Source organism: Arachis ipaensis, chromosome B01 (assembly GCF_000816755.2).
Source record: "Arachis ipaensis cultivar K30076 chromosome B01, Araip1.1, whole genome shotgun sequence".
Classification (NCBI taxonomy): Eukaryota; Viridiplantae; Streptophyta; class Magnoliopsida; order Fabales; family Fabaceae; genus Arachis; species Arachis ipaensis.
The window spans coordinates 21,690,423-21,710,667 of record NC_029785.2 but is presented as its reverse complement, the minus strand read 5'-3'; the positions used below and the strand labels follow the sequence as shown (position 1 = coordinate 21,710,667).

General features: G+C 35.7%; 1 protein-coding gene and 1 long non-coding RNA gene across 2 annotated transcripts in view; both read left to right on the top strand.

Annotated features, from left to right (window-relative positions):
• The window catches only part of LOC110270198, a 24,623-nt gene continuing 5,861 nt past the window's right edge, over nucleotides 1,484-20,245 (top strand). The window contains exon 1 of the long non-coding RNA XR_002359442.1: nucleotides 1,484-2,667. This is a non-coding gene — a long non-coding RNA (uncharacterized LOC110270198). The remainder of the gene's footprint in view (nucleotides 2,668-20,245) is intronic.
• Nucleotides 6,598-10,509, top strand: LOC107627300 (probable receptor-like protein kinase At2g23200). The gene is given in 2 exon segments (XM_016330150.2): nucleotides 6,598-9,761; nucleotides 10,208-10,509. A coding segment is annotated over 1 exon segment (2,583 nt). The 5' UTR covers nucleotides 6,598-6,756; the 3' UTR covers nucleotides 9,340-9,761; nucleotides 10,208-10,509.

The following is a 20,245-nucleotide window of genomic DNA, read 5'->3' as shown; positions in this document are numbered from 1 at the left end:
AATCCTGTTATCCCAGATCCTAAGGCGGTAACTTATTCACTTCATTGCTGATATTGTTAATACTAGTCTTACTGTAAGCAAGAGAATTTCATGGTGTCTGTTGTGAAAGGTGACTATTAATCATTGCGAATGTTGATGATTGCTTTATCATTCAGCCAGTCCCTAATAGTTATCTAAGAGGGTTTATAGTATGCTAGTTTCCTTTTAATGTAACTTGATAGTTATTTAAGAGCTTGATTGACACCTGTTGTACACACCTTTTCAATGCGTACTATATGTGCCCATAGCTGTTGCTCTATATTTTGGTTTGTATATTTTTTAAGTTTAGTGCAAAGGATGTATCAGTTAATTTTGTTATTTCTACCACAAGTTATATTCAATAGATGAAAAATATTAAGATTTATGGCATTAAAAAAATCCAGAAAAGGCAAAAAATTTTATCTTTAAAATTAAACAAAAAAAAATCAGTGTTTTTTAAAAGAAATTTTTTTTAATTTGTATTGAAATTAGCGGCGGTTTTATAACCGCCGCAAACATTCATAAATTAAAAAACATAATAACATTGTGGCGGTTCGTAATCGCCGGTGAAAATGGACTAAATTATAACACTTGTATATCGCGGCGGTTTAAAACCGTCACTAAATTAATTGCCGCAAAAAATTGATTCAGCGGCAGTTATACCAGCGGTTGCTAGAAACCGCCGCCAAACACAATCCCGGCGCCTATATCCATGGCGGTCCGGTTAACCGCCGGCATTGGATTTTGCGGCCGCTAATCAAGAAAAAAACCGCCGCCAATTCGCGCCTCCCCTGTAGTGACAATATAACTTTGTGGCAACATTAATATGTATGCCATAACAATGAGGACTTGTGTTTGAACTATATTTTCCTCAATTTTAAAATTTTAACACTGGATTATGGATTATGGTGGAGCTCGGATGCCCTAGTGAATTATGGACTTGCAAACACGCGCTAGTGTATTGTGGACTTGCAGATGTATTGGAGCTCCGTAGTGAGTTACTCGAGCAGTTTGGGTGGACTAGTTTTCGCATTTTGCGGCGGTCGCTAATAGAGAAAAAAATCGCCGCTAAGTAGCGCCTCTATTGTAGTGACTTTTCATGTAATTAGTGCCTATGCATCGCAAGTGGATTTGGACGAACAACCCAAGATAAGGTTTTAGAAATATCTAAAGAGTTTGGTCCAAGAAATACCATTAGGAGATAAAATTTTCTTAGGAGGAGATTTAAATGGTAATATTAAAAGAGAAGTGAGTAGGTATGAAAGTATTTACGGAGGCCATGGTTTCAGAGTGGTTAATACCAAAGGTAAAACTATTTTGGACTTTTCCTCAACCTTTGATCTTCTCATCGCAAATACATGTTTTAAAAAGAGAGACAAACATCTTATAACCTATAGGAGTGGCATGACAAGCTCTTAAATCCACTTCTTCTTGTTGAGGAGAGTCGATCAAAAGTTTTGCATAAATTGTAAAATTATTTCGGGAGAGAGTTTAACAATACAACATAGGATGCTCGTCATGGATTTTTGCATTGAGCAAAAGTTGAGGAAAAGACATCATACGAAGAATCAACAGACGAGGTGGTGGCGGATGAAAGGTGAGAAACAAAGAATCTTCCTAAGACGGGCAGGAGAAGAGACAAAGTGGAATGGAGATGGAAGCGCAGAGGAGATGTGGAGGGAGATGGCATAAGTTATTAGAAGAATAGCAAAAGAAAGTTTTGGTAAATCTAGCAGGATAGGACCAAGAGATAAGGAGTCCTGGTGGTAGAATGTGAGTATACAAGAAAAGATAAAAATAAAAAAAAGTGTTTTAAGGAGTGGTCTTTGTGCCACAATGCAGATAATTGAAAAAAATATAAGGCGGCTAAGAAAGAGACAAAAGTGGCTGTAAGTGAAGTAAGAACAAGAGCATATGAGGGTCTCTACCAGTCTTTAGGCACAAAAAAGGAGGAAAATGTATATATAGAATCGCAAAGAGCCGTGAAAGAAGAACGAAAGACTTGGATCATGTTAAGTGCATAAAGAATAAAGACGGAGAGGTTTTGGCTCAAGAGGAGAAGATCAGTGAAAGGTGAAAGAGTTACTTCTACGAGTTATTTATTAAAGGATAGAAGACTCTTCTGAGTCTTGGTCAGTTATGCACGAGAGAAGATCAAAACTTCGACTACTATCGAAAGACTTCGAGATAAAAGAGGCTCTAAAGCAGATGAAAAATAGTAAGACAGTAGGACTCAATATTCTGATTGAAGTTTGGAATGGCCTTGGAGAGAAATGCATCAATTGGTTAACCAAGCTTTTTAATGAGATTTTAAGTTCAAAGAAGATGCCAGATGAGTGGAGAAAGAACATCTTGATACCTATCTACAAGAATAAGGGGGATATACAAAGTTGCGAAAACTATAGAGGGATCAAGCTCATGAGCCATACCATGATGTTATGGAAAAGAGTGATAGAATGGAGGATGAGACAAGAGACACAAGTAACATAGAACTAATTTGGTTTTATGTCAGGCAGATCCATTACTGAAGTGATATACCTATTAAGAAGGATGATAGAGATGTATTGTAGTAATAAAATGGATCTACATATGGTGTTTATTGATTTGGAAAAAGCGTACGATAGGATGCCAAGGGAGGTCTTATGGAAGGTTTTAGAAAGAAAGAGAGTAAGGATCGCATATATTCGTGTAATTAAAGACATGTATGATGAGGCTACAACTAGTGTGAAGACTCAAGGTGGTGTGACAGAGAAATTTCTTATTGGTATAAGATTACACTAGGGATCATCCTCAAGTCCATACCTTTTCACATTAGTTTTGGAAGTACTCACAAAGCATATCCAAGAGCCTGTGCCATGGTGCATGCTTTTTGCTGATGATATCGTCCTTTTGAGAGAGTCAATGGAAGACCTAAATAAGAAGTTAGATTTATGGAGAGAAGTTCTAGAAGTGTATAGTCTATGCATAAGCCGTAGCAAGATGGAATATATGGAATGTAAGTTTGGTCGCCGAAGGAAAAACCCTAATACAGAGATGAAGATTGGAGAAAACATCTTACAAAAAGTTAAAAGGTTTAAGTATCTTGGGTGCATTATACAGGATAATGGAGAGATTGAACAGAATGTAAATCATAGGGTCTAAACTGATTGGTTAAAATGACGGAGTACATCTGATTTTATATGTGACAAAAAAATGTCTTTAAAACTTAAATGTTGCTTTATGTTTTAAGTACAATTGCTTAGGCCCCAAGCTAAAATAGGACGTGGGAATGCCAATTGCCACCTTGAGGGTCAAGCTAAACTTTGAACGTGAATCTAACCAATGTTATGAAAATCGGACCGGACCGGCCGGTCGGACCAGTTCAATTGGGAACTGGCATAAAAAATGGTCCGGTCCTCCTCCTAAAACTGTCATTCTCAAAATCGCTTGAAAACCGTTGAACCGGCTGGTAACCGGTCGGTTGGATCGGACCTGAAACCGACCGATTCTTAAGAAACGACGTCATTTTCATTTTTTTTTTTAAAAATTAAANCTAAGGTTCCCCAAATGGCCAAACCTAAAAGCCGTCGTCCGTGGTTGTTGGCGTTTCTGCAGCCTCCTCCTTCCCCTGTCCCAAATCCATACGGCCAGGCCTTCTCTTCTAGGCTTTCTAGCTCGGCATGTCGTCCTGTCTTTGTCGGTGACTTCGCTGTTCAAGGCTTCCAGGTACTGTGCCGTCGTGTCACTGTCGTCGTCCTGCTGTTAGTGGAAGGTTAGTGAATTTGTTTTTTATTTTGAGCTGTTTCAGTGTTATGAATTTGATTTTGAATGTCTGATGAGTGATTTGTGATTTTTGAATCTGAAATTAATTAATTTGTGATCAGTGTTTTGAATTTGAAATTTGTGATCAGTGATTTGTTATACTGCATTGCTGCTGTTAGTATTTAATTTGTTGTTGAAATAGTTACTGATTTGTTGAAATAGTTACTTATTTGTTTAATGTCTGAATGCTCGGTTCTTCTTCTTCCTTTTAATTTCTGAAATTTTTGTTCAAATTTTCTTGTAATGTTTTGTAATGTTTTGTATGTTTGTTGCTATTTTGTAATTGCTGGTTGTTGGGTGCAGGTTTAGTATCATCACTGATTTGGAATGTTTTATAATGTACAATGTTTGTTGCTATTTTGTAGTTGCTGTTTTGTAATTGCTGGTTGCAGATTTAGTGTGATTATTAGTTAATGTTTTGTAATGTTTGGTGCTGAAGGCTGATTGTTGAGTTCAGATATAGTTGTTTATTTTGATTGGGGTAAAGAGACCTATAGTCATTTTTTCTGCTTTGTACCAATTCAGATGATTATTTTCAGATGATGAGCACTTATTTATGTATATTGAGAAACTGTTTCTGTTTGTTATGAGCACTTAGTTTCACCAAATGGTCTTCAAAGCAACTCATCCAAAATGCTGCTGCACAAACCCAAGTCTATTATCTCTTAAAGCCTGCATGCTCCTTTATTTAGTGAAGCCTTTCTAGCACTAGTCCACTGCCAACTTTATTATTAATAATGTTATCAAATTTGTTTATCCAAGTACTATGTTTATATTTTTCAGTTGGATTTATGATAATTCATTTGATATTCTTCCTATTCTTGTCAGATATTTCTTTTAACATTTTGTGTACTGATGAGGAATTGTACTTGCTTGGTATCATGCTTTCATCTGGCAATTTTGTATTTACTATTAAAAAAAAGAAAATCCTAAAAGAGTAATTCACCACTCCATTGAAAAAACTTCATGCTATCTTATACCCTCAATTTAATACTTGCATATTTATAATTTAATTATTATTTTATTGTAAAGCAATTTTTTTATTGAACTACCGATTGAATCGATTGGACCAATAAACTAATAAATTAATGATTAGAACCGTTTGATAACCGATCCGATTCTCATAACCTTGAATCTAACAAATAGAATAAAAGTTGTCTATGGATAGAAAATTCTTGAGTCTAAAAGGAAGACTTTCAATTTTGCAACTCAGCTATACACTAAGATTCTGACGAAGACACCAAAAATAATAATAATAGAATGGTGTATATAAGTGTTTGGAAGTATTTTCTTATGTTTTTATTTTATTTTTAGTCTTTGTCTGTTTTCAATTCTTTAAGTTTTGTCTTCATTTATTTATCTATTTTTTAGTATCCAAAAATTTTGTTTAACTTTAGATTTAGTTTCACTTCAAGTTACATGTTTGATTTTTATTGTTCAACTTTGAATTTTTTTTTTCATATATAAGATCTCACTCAATCAGTAATATAATATTTAGGGCAAAATATTATAATAAGTCAAGGAGAACGAAATTTTATACAAATCAGTCAAATGGAAAATTGATTCATGAATTCACTAATGCACGTTATTATATAGTTCGAATAAGTATGTTTCGAACTAGAATTTCATGTAATTCGAATCAATGTGATTTGAATTACTCACCCACGCAGACACACTATAATTCGAATCAACCTAATTCGAATTACACCCACAGTAATTCGAATAAGGGTAATTCGAATTACACTCACACACGCTGCACAAAGTAATTCGAATTGGCCATATTCGAATTACTCATGATTTAATTCTGCCCATTCTTTTATTAAAAAATTAATAATTGATTAAAAAATTAATAATTTAAAAATTAAAAAATATATATTTTATTTCATGCATACAAAATAATTTAAAAAAATGGCTTAAAAGATGTTAGGAGTACTATAAAAATTTGTAATGTCCTCATGACTTAGGATATTAAAGAAATACTCTGCATAGTCAATAATAATTTAAAAATTAAAATAAATATAGTTATAACCAGTATTTACCTAAATTATTGGAATATTACAAACTTTTATAGTACTCCTAACATTTTTTAAGCCATTTTTTAAAATTATTTTGCATAGAAAATGGCTTAAAATAGCTTAAAATGTCCTTTATTCTATGCAAAACAATTTTTAAAAAATGGTTTAAAAAATGTTAGGAGTATTATAAAAATTTGTAATGTCCTAATGACTTAGGACATTAAAGAAATACTCTACATAGTCAATAATAATTTAAAAATTAAAATAAATATAGTTATAACCAGTATTTACCTAAATTACTAGAATATTACAAACTTTTATAGTACTCCTAACATTTTTTAAGTCATTTTTTTTAATTATTTTGCATAGAATAAAGGGCATTTTAAGCCATTTTAAGTCATTTTAAGCCATTTTTTATGCAAAATAATATTAAAAAAAATGACTTAAAAATGTTAGGAGTACTATAAAAGTTTGTAATATTCTAGTAACTTAGGTAAATACTGGTTATAACTATATTTATTTTAATTTTTAAATTATTATTGACTTGTCCTCTACTCTGTCATGCCACTAGACCATTTATTACTTGCAGCCTTCTTAATTCATTATTCATTCCGTGGAGCAATTATTTATTTTTTATTATATTATTACATTAATGAATCTGAAGTGGCACGCCAACTTGGTGGGCACTTCAAAAGTATGCAACCAATCATTTTTCCACCGTGAGTAAGACTTAATTATTTTTCAAGGCTCAAATCAAATAGTTTGAGACTCAGGGTAGTTGATAAATCAACTATCACATGTACACCAGAAAATACAAAATAGAAATAAAAAAATGAAAATGAAGAAAAATCAAAGCTGACGACTTGACCTCTTCTGAAGTCGTCTTCGCTAACACTATCCATAGTTCATAGTCACAGATGCCATGATTGTAGCTGAAATTGTTCATCACACGCACCAATTTTCCATGGCAATTCATCATCAGTTTTACACAATTCAACACTCTCTGCCTTTACTGCTACTACTTGTTATTCAGCTCTCATCACTTCAGTTCCACTCCCATGGGTATGATTCCCAAACAAAGTACTTCATCAATTGCGGATCGAGCAGCAATGCTAAGGACACCGAGAGTGGGAAAACTTACGTTGGGGATTCAAGCCAGGTCAGTTATAGCAAGGGGAGCAAAACAGAATCCAACCAATCATCAGTTCCTTCACCTATCTACCAATCCGCAAGAATCTTCCCAAGTCAATCTTTCTATGAGTTCCCAATTGACACCGCTGGCACCTCCATAATACGCCTTCATTTCCTTGCTTTCACTTCGCCTAGCAACCTCTCTTCTGCAACGTTCAATGTCTCGGTTCCTAATTTCATGCTGCTGCAAAACTTCACGCCCAAGAACTATACAAAATCTCCTCTGGTTAAAGAGTATTACGTGAAGATATCTCTTGGTAAATTCAGAATCACTTTCGACCCTCTCCCTTCCTCGTTTGCCTTTGTGAATGCCATAGAAGTCTTCCTACTCCCCCGCTTCTTAATCGCTGATAAGGTCTCAGGTTTTGATCCACAACCTGCCATTGGACAAAATAGTTTGTCTAGTTATAGTGGGGTACTCACGCGAGCGTTGGAGACCAAACACAGGCTCAACGTCGGTGGCACTAATATCACAAGTGGCGTAGATCCCTTGTGGAGAACCTGGTCTTTTGATGATACTTACCTTGTTAATAGTCAAAATGCCAAAAATTTTACATATAATGGGAGCATTAAGTCCAAGGTAACTCCTGATTCTGATGGTCCAAATGCTAATATGTATACTGCGCCATTAGATTATGTTTATGGAACAGCTAAAGTGGTTAATGATTCCAACATAACCTGGAGTCTTCCTGTAGACAAGAATGTAGACCACCTAATTCGGTTTCACTTCTGTGACCTTTGGTCTATACAGGGTGACCTTACCACATTTGGCCTGTACATTTATGACCTGCCCGCTTTGGTCATTAATAACGACACGAATGTGTCTTCACAATTGCCGGCGCCTTTTTATTATGATCTTGTGGTCCAATCTGATAACTCTGGCCTTTTTCTGATCACTGTTGAGCCTAATAGTTCTGCTTTGGTTCCTAGAGCCTTTTTGAATGGTCTAGAAATAATGCGAATGGTTGATTCATCAGATTTGAGTTACTTGCAAGACCATTCCAATGGAAAGGCTAGTGTTCTTCCGGTGGTGCTGGGCTCAGTAATTGGAGGTTTGGTCCTGGTTGCATTGGTTGTTATTGTGTTAGTTTGGCGTCTTAAGACCAACAAACAAAAGCCGGTGGAGGGTTCAGATTGGTTGCCAATTCCTGCCACGGCAGGAGGAAGTTCTCACAGCAGAACAAGCCGGTTGACTGATGGAACCATTCAAGGCTCTCCGCTTCGCAACATTAATCTAGGACTGAAGGTTCCTCTGCAGGATCTTCAATTGGCAACCAAGAACTTCGACGAGAAGCAGATAATTGGCAAGGGCGGTTTTGGAATTGTCTACAAGGGAGTTCTCAAGAACGGCATGAAAGTAGCAGTTAAGAGGAGTGAGCCAGGGTCCGGTCAGGGCCTTCCGGAGTTCCAGACTGAGATCATGGTTTTGTCCAAAATTCGCCACAGGCACCTCGTTTCCTTGATCGGCTACTGCAAGGAAAGGTACGAGATGATACTGGTTTATGAATACATGGAGAAAGGGACATTAAGGGATCATTTGTACAATACAAAACTGCCAAGCTTGACTTGGAAGCAAAGGCTTGAAATTTGCATTGGAGCCGCAAGAGGCCTTCAGTACCTTCACAAAGGCGCTTCCGGGGGAATCATTCACCGGGATGTTAAATCCACAAACATTCTCCTTGATGAGAATCTTGTGGCTAAAGTTGCTGATTTCGGCCTTTCGAGAACAGGTCCTCTTGACCAGCATTCCTATGTCAGCACAGGTGTTAAAGGAACTTTTGGTTATCTTGATCCGGAGTATTTTCGGTCGCAGCAGCTGACAGAAAAATCTGATGTCTATTCATTTGGGTAGTTCTTCCTGGAAGTGTTATGTGCCAGGCCGGCTATCGAACCTTCGCTCCCAAGGGAGCAAGTGAACTTGGCTGAGTGGGGAATCCTTTGCAAAAACAAAGGGATTCTAGAAGACATCATTGATCCCACCATCAAAGGCCAATTAGATCAAAACTCGTTCAGGAAGTTTAGCGAGACGATAGAGAAATGCTTGCAAGAAGATGGTTCTGATAGGCCAACCATGGGTGATGTGTTGTGGGACTTGGAGTATGCACTGCAGCTTCAGCGCGGCGCAATACACAGAGAGCCGCATGAGGATAGTTCTAGCAGTGCTTCTGCATCGCTTCAGTTGCCCAATGTTAGGCGTCTTCCTTCTCTGTCCACCTTGAGCGAAGTGGATGACATGTCCATTGCAATGGGTGATCGGTCTGATACAGCAGACGATTCAGTTTTTTCTCAGTTGAAAATCGATGAAGCTAGATAAATTTCAAGCTCTTCGTCACGCATTACCATAGTTTTAAAATGTATGAAGTAGAGTTAACTGCATTTTGGACTGCTTCAGTTGCTACTTCATTCTTGTTTTCATGTGTTCTGCATTTCCCCTGTAGTCTATTCTAGCTGAAATAAATTTCTCCAAGCAATTGTAAAAGATCAATGACTTCATTTATATCTGATGTTTGTACTGAATTGTCTATAAATTAGATCCATATTGTTAAATATACATGCTTCAATTTTCTTCACCTTGTTTTGGCATCAGTGGCATTCAAATCAGTTTGTAACAGGGAGAGAAGAGTGGCATTGTTGGTCTAGCAGCTACTGAAGGAATTTCCGTCTGTTTTGTGTAACTGTTACCTGAGTGCCAAAGTGACGAATACAAACCAGTCAAATTCATTGAGCACTAACAAGGTATTTGTTTATCAGTTTTTGTATAAATTAGAAATAACGGTTTGCCAAAGATAGCATAGATTTCTACCTCAATCTCTTACACTTGAAGCAGTTATATACAATATGTCTATTTAGTTGATGAATGCTGCAATGGATCCTGTGCCCAGGCCATATCTATAACACTAGTCAAGTGCTTAACATTAGACCAAACGTTGTAATAATTAGGAAAAACTCTTTTTCCATTTTAATGTATCACTATAATTGTTGATGCCTTTGACTCTATTTAGGCCTTGCCAAGGTAAGATGTTATGTTAGCCCACTGAACATATATGTTTATTGGTTCGGTCAAGAATTCTGTTATTGAGATTGTTTCCTATAAGGATTATTGAAATTGCGATAGAAACCGCTGACTTATCAATGTAGATTGTTCAATTGTTGTTAATTAGTTATACCTCTGCTGTTACTAGACTAGCCAGTACATGATTCAAGTTTCAACCAATGGAGGCATAGTAACACTAACACGGTCACAAGACTATCGAGCCCAGTTATACAGACTCACCAGAGCAGCCTCAAGCCCTCAGCTATAAATAGTTACTTATTAGCTTTCTCTTGTTTTGTTTCTAAAGAAAGTCTGTTTGTTAAGTTGGTTAAGTTTTGCTTAGCTGGCACATATCAGTCTGGTTAGTTTGTAACATAAGTTAGAACTGTAATTGTACTTCTCTTCAGAATGACTTCTTCTATTCATTCTCTACACTTGTTCATGTTTTCACCTTCATTCAATCTTACTGTCATTTCTGCTAGAAGCTCAAGAAGCTTCTTCCTTTTGCTACTGCTGTAAAGTGAGATCACTTGGGTTTCATTTCTACGGATCGATATTCAAATTCGTGCAGATACTGTCCTGTTGTTTCACCATATTGAATCAACCATATTTGTTGGTCATTTATATTGCATCGTCGGCGTAGACTGTAGACATTGTTCATTGTTCATTATTAGTTTCCATACTCCCCTTGTCACTTACTTGGACAAGAATCTTCTCCCTTCAAGTTCTGTTTGCAACCAGTGACTTCACAGAACAGAGAAGATCGCGGGCAATTAGAGTGGCCGCGAAAAATAGTTACAGCTTAGTTTTAGCTCTGTAGTTAACTTTTTGCAGTTTTGAAATGTTGCTTATAGATTTCATGAACCAGATCAAAATGTCAATGCTGTGTTTGTTCAACTACCTATCTATTCAGAAGCTAGATTTAGCAGGTTTATGGATTCTAAATATAATTTAAACAAAAACAAAACATACCTATATTTTCAATCACTGATTGGTTTATTGGCCAATTATCATACTCCGAGTTTGCAGTCATATTAATTTTATTGCCCCTTTAGTTTGACCAATTTGAGCATAGTATAATTAATATGCCTCCCATACGAATCAATGTCAGTTATTCCCTCTATCACTGTATTCAACTATCTCACTAGAAATCCAACATTTCTTTCTATGTACTCTTTAGACACCAAAAGGTTGCTCAAAATTACAAGTGAAAGTTTTGATTGTAAATAAAATCCGTGAATCTTTTCTGGGAATAGATAAACTAGAGAAAGTGTTTTGACTTGGCACCTCAAGCGTGGACCTGATTATTGACTTGCAAAACCGAAGGTTGGCTCTCCCAAGAGCTAGTCAACTACCTTGTCCTATTTTGGTAACCAACTACCGGTGTTGTAACCTTTTTTCTTCTAAAGAACATGAAGTTGGTCACGGCAGTCACAATTAATTCATATACCCTAAAGTTTTTAAGTTGAAAATTCAATATTGAATTTTGAGTTTGGCACTTGGCGCTTTGCCTCCGTGCTCATTTGACTTGCAACAAAAAGCTCTTAATTGACCCATTTACGTACTAAATTTTTACCTCATTAGTCATTACTACAAAAAAGTTAAGGTTCAACCACTTTCTAGAGGCATGGATTAACGAATAAAATTACTTTAAAATGGCGCAAAAACCATTTCAGATCCCCCCAAAAAAAATCTTATTTAGATCAAGCATTTATCATTAGGCCAAAAGTTATAGTTCTTGACAAAGATACAACTTTAGTTCCTGAGAATCATATCCATAGGTCACATACACCTATTGCATAGGCCATGAGCTGTGATGTTAAGCTCATCTAATTTTAAAAGTGAGGCTAGTTAAACAAATGGTCTCTTTTACTGTGCCTAAATTTCACTTGTATGATACAAAAATAAAAAGATGAATTCAACCTTATTCCAACACTACTTTTAGGAAAATTCAGTAAAAGTTCTATCGGCTCCAACAAATTTTTCTAAATTAATACCCACATTTTTTCATTATTGCACCTAATTCAAAAGATTACAAAGTTTAATATTGTGATCACTTAGGCAGTTATAGTTACTGCTACTAGAATCTGGTTCATAAGGAAAATCTAGGGAGAGTTCAGATTTCAGAATTTTCACACCATCGTGATTATTGAAATTGACACTTTATCTTTCAACTGACAATATAATTAACAATGAAATTTAAACTAATCATGTCAACTAAAAATCCAATTTCACAGAGAAAAAAAGAAAAAAGAAGAACAATAAACTTGAGAACTGAGAGCTTCAACTCTATCAACAAACTCACATCTTTTATGGGCTATAAACAGAAGATAAGGTTTTAGGAGGATCTAAAGAGTTTGGTCCAAGACATACCCTCGGGATATAAGATTTTTTCTTAAAAGGAGATTTAAATGGCCATATTGGAAGTGAGTGGGTATGGAAGTATTCACGGAGGCCATGGTTTTGGGATGGTCAATACCAAGGGTAAAACTATTTTAGTCTTTTCCTCAACATTTGACCTTCTCATCGCAAATACATGTTTTAAAAAGAGAGACAAACATTTTATAACCTATAGGAGTAGCATGACAAGTTCTCAAATCGACTTCTTCTTGTTGAGAATATTCGATTGAAAATTTTGCATTAATTGTAAAATTATTCCGGAGAGAGTTTAACAACACAACATAGGATACTTATCATGGATTTTCACATTGAGTAAAAGTTGAGAAAAAGACATCATATGAAGAATCTACAGACGAGGTGGTAGTGGATGAAAGGTGAGAAACAAAGAAGTTTCCTAAGATGGATAGGAGAAGAGGTAATGTGGAATGGGGATGGAAGCGCGGAGGAGATGTGGAAGGAGATGGCATAAGTTATTAGAAGAACAGCAAAAAAAAGTTTTGGTGAATCTAGAGGGATAGGACTAAGAGACAAGGAGTCTTGGTGGTGGAATGCGAGTGTACAAGAAAAGATAAAGGCAAAAAAGGAGTGTTTTAAGGAGTGGTCTTTGTGCTGCAATCCAGATAATTGAAAAAAATATAAGGCGGCTAAGAAAGAGACTAATGGCTATAAGTGAAGCAAGAACAAGAGCATATGAGAGTTTCTACCAGTCTTTAGGCATAAAAGAAGGAGGAAAAGGTATATATAGAATTGCAAAGAGCCGTGAAAGAAGAACGAGAGACTTGGATCAGGTTAAGTGCATAAAGGATAAAGACGGAGATGTTTTGGCTCAAGAGGAGAAGATCAATGAAAGGTGGAAGAGCTACTTCTACGAGTTATTTAATAAAGGATAGAAGACTCTTCTGAGAATTGGTCGGTTATGCACGAGGGAAGAAGATCAAAATTTCGACTACTATCGAAGAATTCGAGGTAAAAGAGGCTCTAAAGAGGATAAAAAATAGCAGGACAGTAGGACCCGATATTCTAATTGAAGTTTCGAAGGGCCTTGGAAGGAAATGTATCGGTTGGTTAACCAAGCCTTTTAATGAGATTTTAAGGTCAAAGAAGATGACAGATGAGTGGAGAAAGAATACCTGGATACCTATCTAAAAGAATAAGGGGATGTACAAAGTTGCGAAAACTATAGAGGGATTAAATTCATGAGCCATATCATGAAGTTATGGAAAAGGGTGATAGAACAGAGGCTGAGACAAGAGACATAAGTGTAAGACCCCTAAATTTTTAAAAGTTATTAATAAATTATTATGATTTATTATATTTATTTAAGACTACATTTTAAATATTTTTATATAAAAATTGAGTAAACTCTTATTTATTATTTAGAGTTCTTATAATTGAAAAATAATGAGTATTTTATATGCCTTAATTTTAATATATAAATTCTTAACCTTATTTTATAAAGTATTTATTCGAAAATAGATTTCAAGTTGATAAAATGGTATTTCAAAGATAATAATTTTATATTAAATTTTAATTTAAATTATTACTTAACCCTATTATCTTATTAATATTTTTACTTTATACAAATTTTAATTTTTACACAACAAAACCTTAGTTTTAAAATTTTTTTCCCTTTTCCCCAACCGCCATTACGCTCCCCCTTTCTCCTATTCTAGAAACGTAAACATAACAAAGAAATCAAGGAAAAAGAAAGAAAAAGAAAGAAAGAGGGAAACAAGGAAGGGAGATTCGAGAGAGGGGAGCACCGGTGGAGGAGGTCGTGCAATCATCGCGGACCGCCGCTGCCGCTACGTCCTGCTACTTGCGCCGCCGCCGCCATCTAAGAAGCTACCGCTTCTGTTTTCCATCGCCGTTCGTCCTCACCACGTTGCCGTTGTAACAGCCCAAACCACCCGCTAGCACGATATTGTCCGCTTTGGCACACAAGGCCTCACGGTTTTGCCTTTGACGATAGGGATGATAGCCGAAGCCCCCCACACTCACTCGTCAAAACGCGTCATGCTAGGGAGAGGTATCCACACCCTTATAAGGCATGCTTCGTTCCCCTCCCCAACCGATGTGGGACCTTACATTCCACCCCCCTAAGGGAGCCCAGCGCCCTCGCTGGCACATCGATTCGGGCTCCGACTCTGATACCATCTGTAACGGCTCAGACCACCCGCTAGCACGATATTGTTCGCTTTGACATGCAAGGCCTCACGGTTTTGCCTTTGACGATAGGGATGATAGCCGAAGCCCCCACACTCACTTGTCAAAACGCGTCATGCTAGGAAGAGGTATCCACACCCTTAGAAGGAATGCTTCGTTCCCCTCCCCAACCGATGTGGGACCTTACAGCCGTCGCCGTTGAGATCGCGAAGAGAGATGGCTTGCGAGTGAGGGGAGGTCGCGGGCTTGGAGCCGTTGCGTCTTCACCACCGCTGCTCGCCATTCCCGTCGCTGCCGTCCAACGCGAAGCCAGCCGCGGTCGTCGCATCCTCCAGCTGTGTTTGCCACCACCGTGTCGTCGAGAGGGAAGCCGTCGGATCGCACAGAGTGAGAGAGAGAGAGAAAGCACGGGAGCAGAGGAGAGAAAAGAGAGACCTGCACCAGCCACCGCCGCTTCTACCGCTCGAAACCTTGCTGCCGCCACCGGAGAACGCACTGTCGGTAAGGGTTTTAAAGTTTGGTTTCTGTTCTTTTAGATTCCGGAAACCTTTATCGTTGCTGCATGTTTATTTCAGTCGTCTGCCGCCACTGCTTATTGTTCTAAACTACTGCACCATCGTTGCCACCGTTCTGGTCACCAGGTGTGGCGTGGGTGTTGTTGGGACCACCATCGGAGCTGCCGCTACTGGGTTTAGTCGCTCTTCCTTTGTTGCGGTAAGCATTTTTGTTTCGAAAAGCCTTTCAGTCAGTATTCTGTTATTTTACGCTGAGGTGTTGTGGCATTGTCTGTCATAGGGTTGTATATCGATGCTTGCATGTCGTGCTCGGAGTTTGCAGCTGCTTTGTTTCACTAGTTCAGTAAGTATTTATGTGTCAAAAGTCCATGCGTTAGTATTTTGTTCCGTGTAATAAAGTATTTACAATGTTAATGGTTTTAGGAGTTAGAATTCGGGTTTGTTTGTGGCATTTGAAGCTAATTCTGCTTTTGAGAGAGCAAGCAGAGCCGAGGTTTTGGTTGCCGTCAATTCGGGTTGAGGCGAAAGGAACTCTGTGAGGCGTTTGGGCTATGTGCTTCGACTTATCGAGGTAGGGTTTTTCTTAAAACTTAATTTCATCTTACAGAGTTGTTATAAATAGATATCAATGTGAAAAATATATTTCTGTGATTATGTTTGTCCTATGGATGTGGCTGTTGCTGTATTGAATTATTAATTGCTTCAGTGATGTGTGGTTATTGATAAAAGAGTGGTTTGTAAAGTTATTTGATTTAATGTTATTAAATGTGGTTTTTTTTTCTGGTCTTGAAGTTAGTTTGTTAACGTAACTGAGTCAGTTTTAAAATGGTTTGAGATATGAAAATGGATGGATTTTTTGGAAGCAGTTTGGTTTTAAATTAGTTTGATTTTATAAATTACTTAAATTTGGAGCTGGTTTGATTTTTATGGAAGTGATTCAATTTGAAAATAATTTGACATTGAAAATGGATGAATTTTGGAAAATATTTGAGACTTTGAAATGGTTGAGAAAGGTTTGAGAAATGTTTCGGATGGGACCCGAAAAGGGAGGCAGGGTCCGAGTTTTAGAGGAGATGCTGCCGAAATTTTATAAAATTGGAAGTTTCGTTTAATTATTTAAAAAGATTTGGTTTTAAACATTATATGTTTTAAGATTGATTTATTTAAAAAGAAAGAGTTATGTTTTGAACTAGGATCGTTGATTAATGGAATGGAAAGAAGGATAATGAGGATTGACTTTGAAATGTGATTTTTTAATGAATTTGGAAATGAGATATGGATTGACGAATGATGATGAAATTGAGAATGACTTAGATATTGATGAATGATGAATGATTTATTCCTATTGCTTATGAATTTGAATTATCTGAGACACGAGTTTCCCTGGGTAGACGCAGTGGCTTGCCACCACTTGCTCCAGGTTGAAACTCGATACTCTGTTGACCCTACGACGTAAGGGTGACCGGGCACTTATAAATTCCCGGGAATGGTACCCCCATTGAGCGATTTGATATATATATATATATATATATATATATATATACATGAGAAAAAGCTATGCATAGACTCATGGGGATGCGCGTCGGAGGACAGTCTAAGGTTTTCGGACTTGTCGGGTTGGTTGGATAACCGACAGATGAGCTCATTAGCCATAGGACGACAGGCATGTATCATGTGCATTTGTATGCTTTGCTTGGGTTTGAACGTGTTTTGGTGTGTCTAATTGTTAAACTTTTCTTAACTGCTACCTGAACTATTTGCTGTAACTGCTACCTAAACCTGTGCTTTTCTTGTCTGTTTTGCCTGTGTTTGTCCTGGTGTGCTACTTTTGGGAATGAGCTTTGGTGCTGAATTGATGATTTTATTGATTGATTGCGTGGTTGGTCTATGATTAAGATTTTCTTATAAGAGAAGAAAGATTTTGGATTTCTGAAAGATTAAATATTGTTTCTTTGAAAAGGTTTTAAATGATTAGCTTTTGATTTTAAAAGATTCATAAGGCAATGATAATCACTGAGTTTGAAAACAGTTTTCTCATTAAGTATCTTCTTATGACAACTCTGAAACTCCGTGGTGAGACCGTGGGGTTAGGTTCTCACCCCCTACAGGTTAACCTTTTCAGGAATCGAATGAAGAAGCATTATGAAGAGTTATACTGCGTTTTGGTTTATATGATGTTGTATTAATTAGATTATTTTTCTTCCCTCGTCTTTGTTATTACAATTTTGTAAGAGGGATAGGAGTTTGGTGTTTTATATGTATATTATATTAAAAGCTATTATGTAAGAAATCTTGTATATGAATCTATGCCTGTTTGTTTTTTTAAGATAAAGTATTTATTTCCGGTTTTCAAAGAAATCAGTGATACAGTGTCGAGTCATAGGCTCCTATTTTAATATTAAGTATATAAAATAGTCGTAATACTTCTTGCTATCAGAGTAGCACAGCCGGAAGCGTGACATTCTGGTAGTGAGGGTGTTACATAAGAAACAGAGAACTAATTTAGTTTTATGGCAGGCAGATCCACCACTGAAGTGATATACCTGTTAAGAAGGATGATAGAGAGATATCGTAGTTTAAAAGGGATCTACATATGGTGTTTATTGATTTGAAAAAAGCGTATGATTGGATAATGATGAGCGGATAATTTATACACTTTTTGGCATTGTTTTTAGGTAGTTTTTAATATGTTTTAGTCACTTCTTATTATATTTTTATTAGTTTTTAATTAAAAATCACATTTCTGGACTTTACTACAAGTTTATGTATTTTTCTGTGATTTCAGGTATTTTCTGGCTGAAATTGAGGGAGCTGAGCAAAAATCAGATTCAGAGGTTGAAGAAGGACTGCTGATGCTGTTGGATTCTGACCTCCCTGCACTCAAAATGGATTTTCTGGAGCTACAGAACTCAAAATGGTGCGCTTCTAATTGCGTTAACAAGTAGACATCCAGGGCTTTTCAGCAATATATAATAGTCCATACTTTGTTGCATCCGTTTTTGGTGCCATCGCCAGGGAATCAATTTCGAACAATAATTCACAACCTGAGTAACAATTTCGCATACCAATTAGCCGTGCGGTGACAGCGCACCTAGACCTTTTTCATTGAGAGGACGGATGGTAGCCATTGACAACGGTGATCCACCAACACACAGCTTGCCATAGGAGGAACCTTGCGTGCGTGAAGAAGAAGACAGGGAGAAAGCAGAGATTCAGAAGACAAAGCATCTCCAAAACTCTAACATATTCTCCATTACTGCAGAACAAGTATTTATTTCATGCTCTTTTATTCTTCGCAATTCAAACTGATAACTATAATTGATATTATATCCTGACTAAGAGTTACAAGATAACCATAGATTGCTTCAAGCCAACAATCTCCGTGGGATTCGACCCTTATCCACGTAAGGTATTACTTGGATGACCCAGTGCACTTGCTGGTTAGTGGTACGAGTTGTGAAAAGTGCGATTTACAATTTGTGCACCAAGTTTTTGGCGCCGTTGCCGGGGATTGTTCGAGTTTGAACAACTGACGGTTCATCTTGTTGCTTAGATTAGGAAAATTTTGTCTTTTGGGTCAGAGTCTTTTATTATTGTTCTTGTTAAAATTTTAAAATCCTTATTTCCTTTTTCTTAATTATTTTCGATAATTTTTAAAAACCAATAACTTCATGATTTAGTCTTCTGTCTGAGTTTAGTTTCATGTTTTAAGTTTGGTGTCAACTGCATGTTTTTATTTCTCTTTAAATTTTCGAATTGCATGTTCTTTGTTCTTCCTTAATCTTCAAGTTGTTCTTGTTTATTTTCCTTGTTTGATCTTTAGTTTTTCTTGTTTTGTGATTTTTCTTATTTTTCTTGTGAATTTTCGATTTATTTATTAAATACCTTGTTAAAACACTTTAAATTTATAGCTCAATTGGCTAGAGCGTGATGCTTATGTTCTTGGTAATTGGCTATCTTCTTTTTTTAAAAAATTTTTTTCAAAAATAATTTTTCTTTGAATAAATCTTGTGTCAAACTTTAAGTTTGGTGTTTTCTTGTTGATTTTTCTTTAGTTTTCGAAAATTTTATTTTGGTTTTCTAAAAATTTTAAGTTTGGTGTTCTATCTTTATGTTCTTGTTGTTCTTGTGAGTCTTCAAAGTGTTCTTGAGTCTTCCTTGTGTTTTGATCTTAAAATTTTTAAGTTTGGTGTTCCTTGGTGTTTCCCTCCAAAATTTTCGAAAATAAGGAGCATTAGATCTAAAAATTTTAAGTTTTGTATCTTTTTATTGTTTTTCTCTTTCCTCATTGAATTCAAAAATATCTTTTTCCTTTATTTTAATTGATTTTTCGAATTTTCCTTTTAAAAATTCAGATTTTATTTTAAATTTTTTTATTTTATCTTATCTTAGTTTTAAAATTTCAAAATTCAAATCTTTTTCAAAAAAATCCTATCTTTTTCAAAATCTTATCTTATCTTATTTCAAATTTCAAATTTCAACTTCCAAAATTCAAAATTCAAAATTCAAATTTCAATTTTCAAAATTTTCTTTTTCAAATCCTTATCTTAATATTGTTGACTTTTTCGAAAATTCAAAATTCAATTTTCAATTTTCAATTTTCAATTTTCAATTTTCAATTTTCAAATTTTAAATTTCAAATTTTAAATTTTAAAATTAATTTTCAAATTAAAAATTTAAATTTCAACACTTTTTAATTTAAATTCCTTATCTTCTCTTACCTAGCTTATCTTATCTTTTCTAATCTCAAATATTAAAATCAAATCGTTTTCATATCTTTTCTTTTTTTATTTTATTTTATTTTCTTACAAGTATCTTTAATTTTAAGACATATCTTTTTCAAAACTTCCTAACCAATCTCTCTCTTCATTTTTTTCGAAAATCCTCACCTACATTTTTTCAAATCTTTTTAATTAATTTAGTTTTCAATTTTCTTTTATTTCTTTTTCTTCTAATTTTTGAAAATATAGTAAATTTTTTAGTTATTTTATTTTATTTTATTTTAATTTCGGTTTTCAAAAAAAAAAAAAATTTATTTGCAATCCGCATCATCTCCCTTTCTCCATCATGGACCTAAGTGGAAATGAACAGTCCAGAAGGACTCT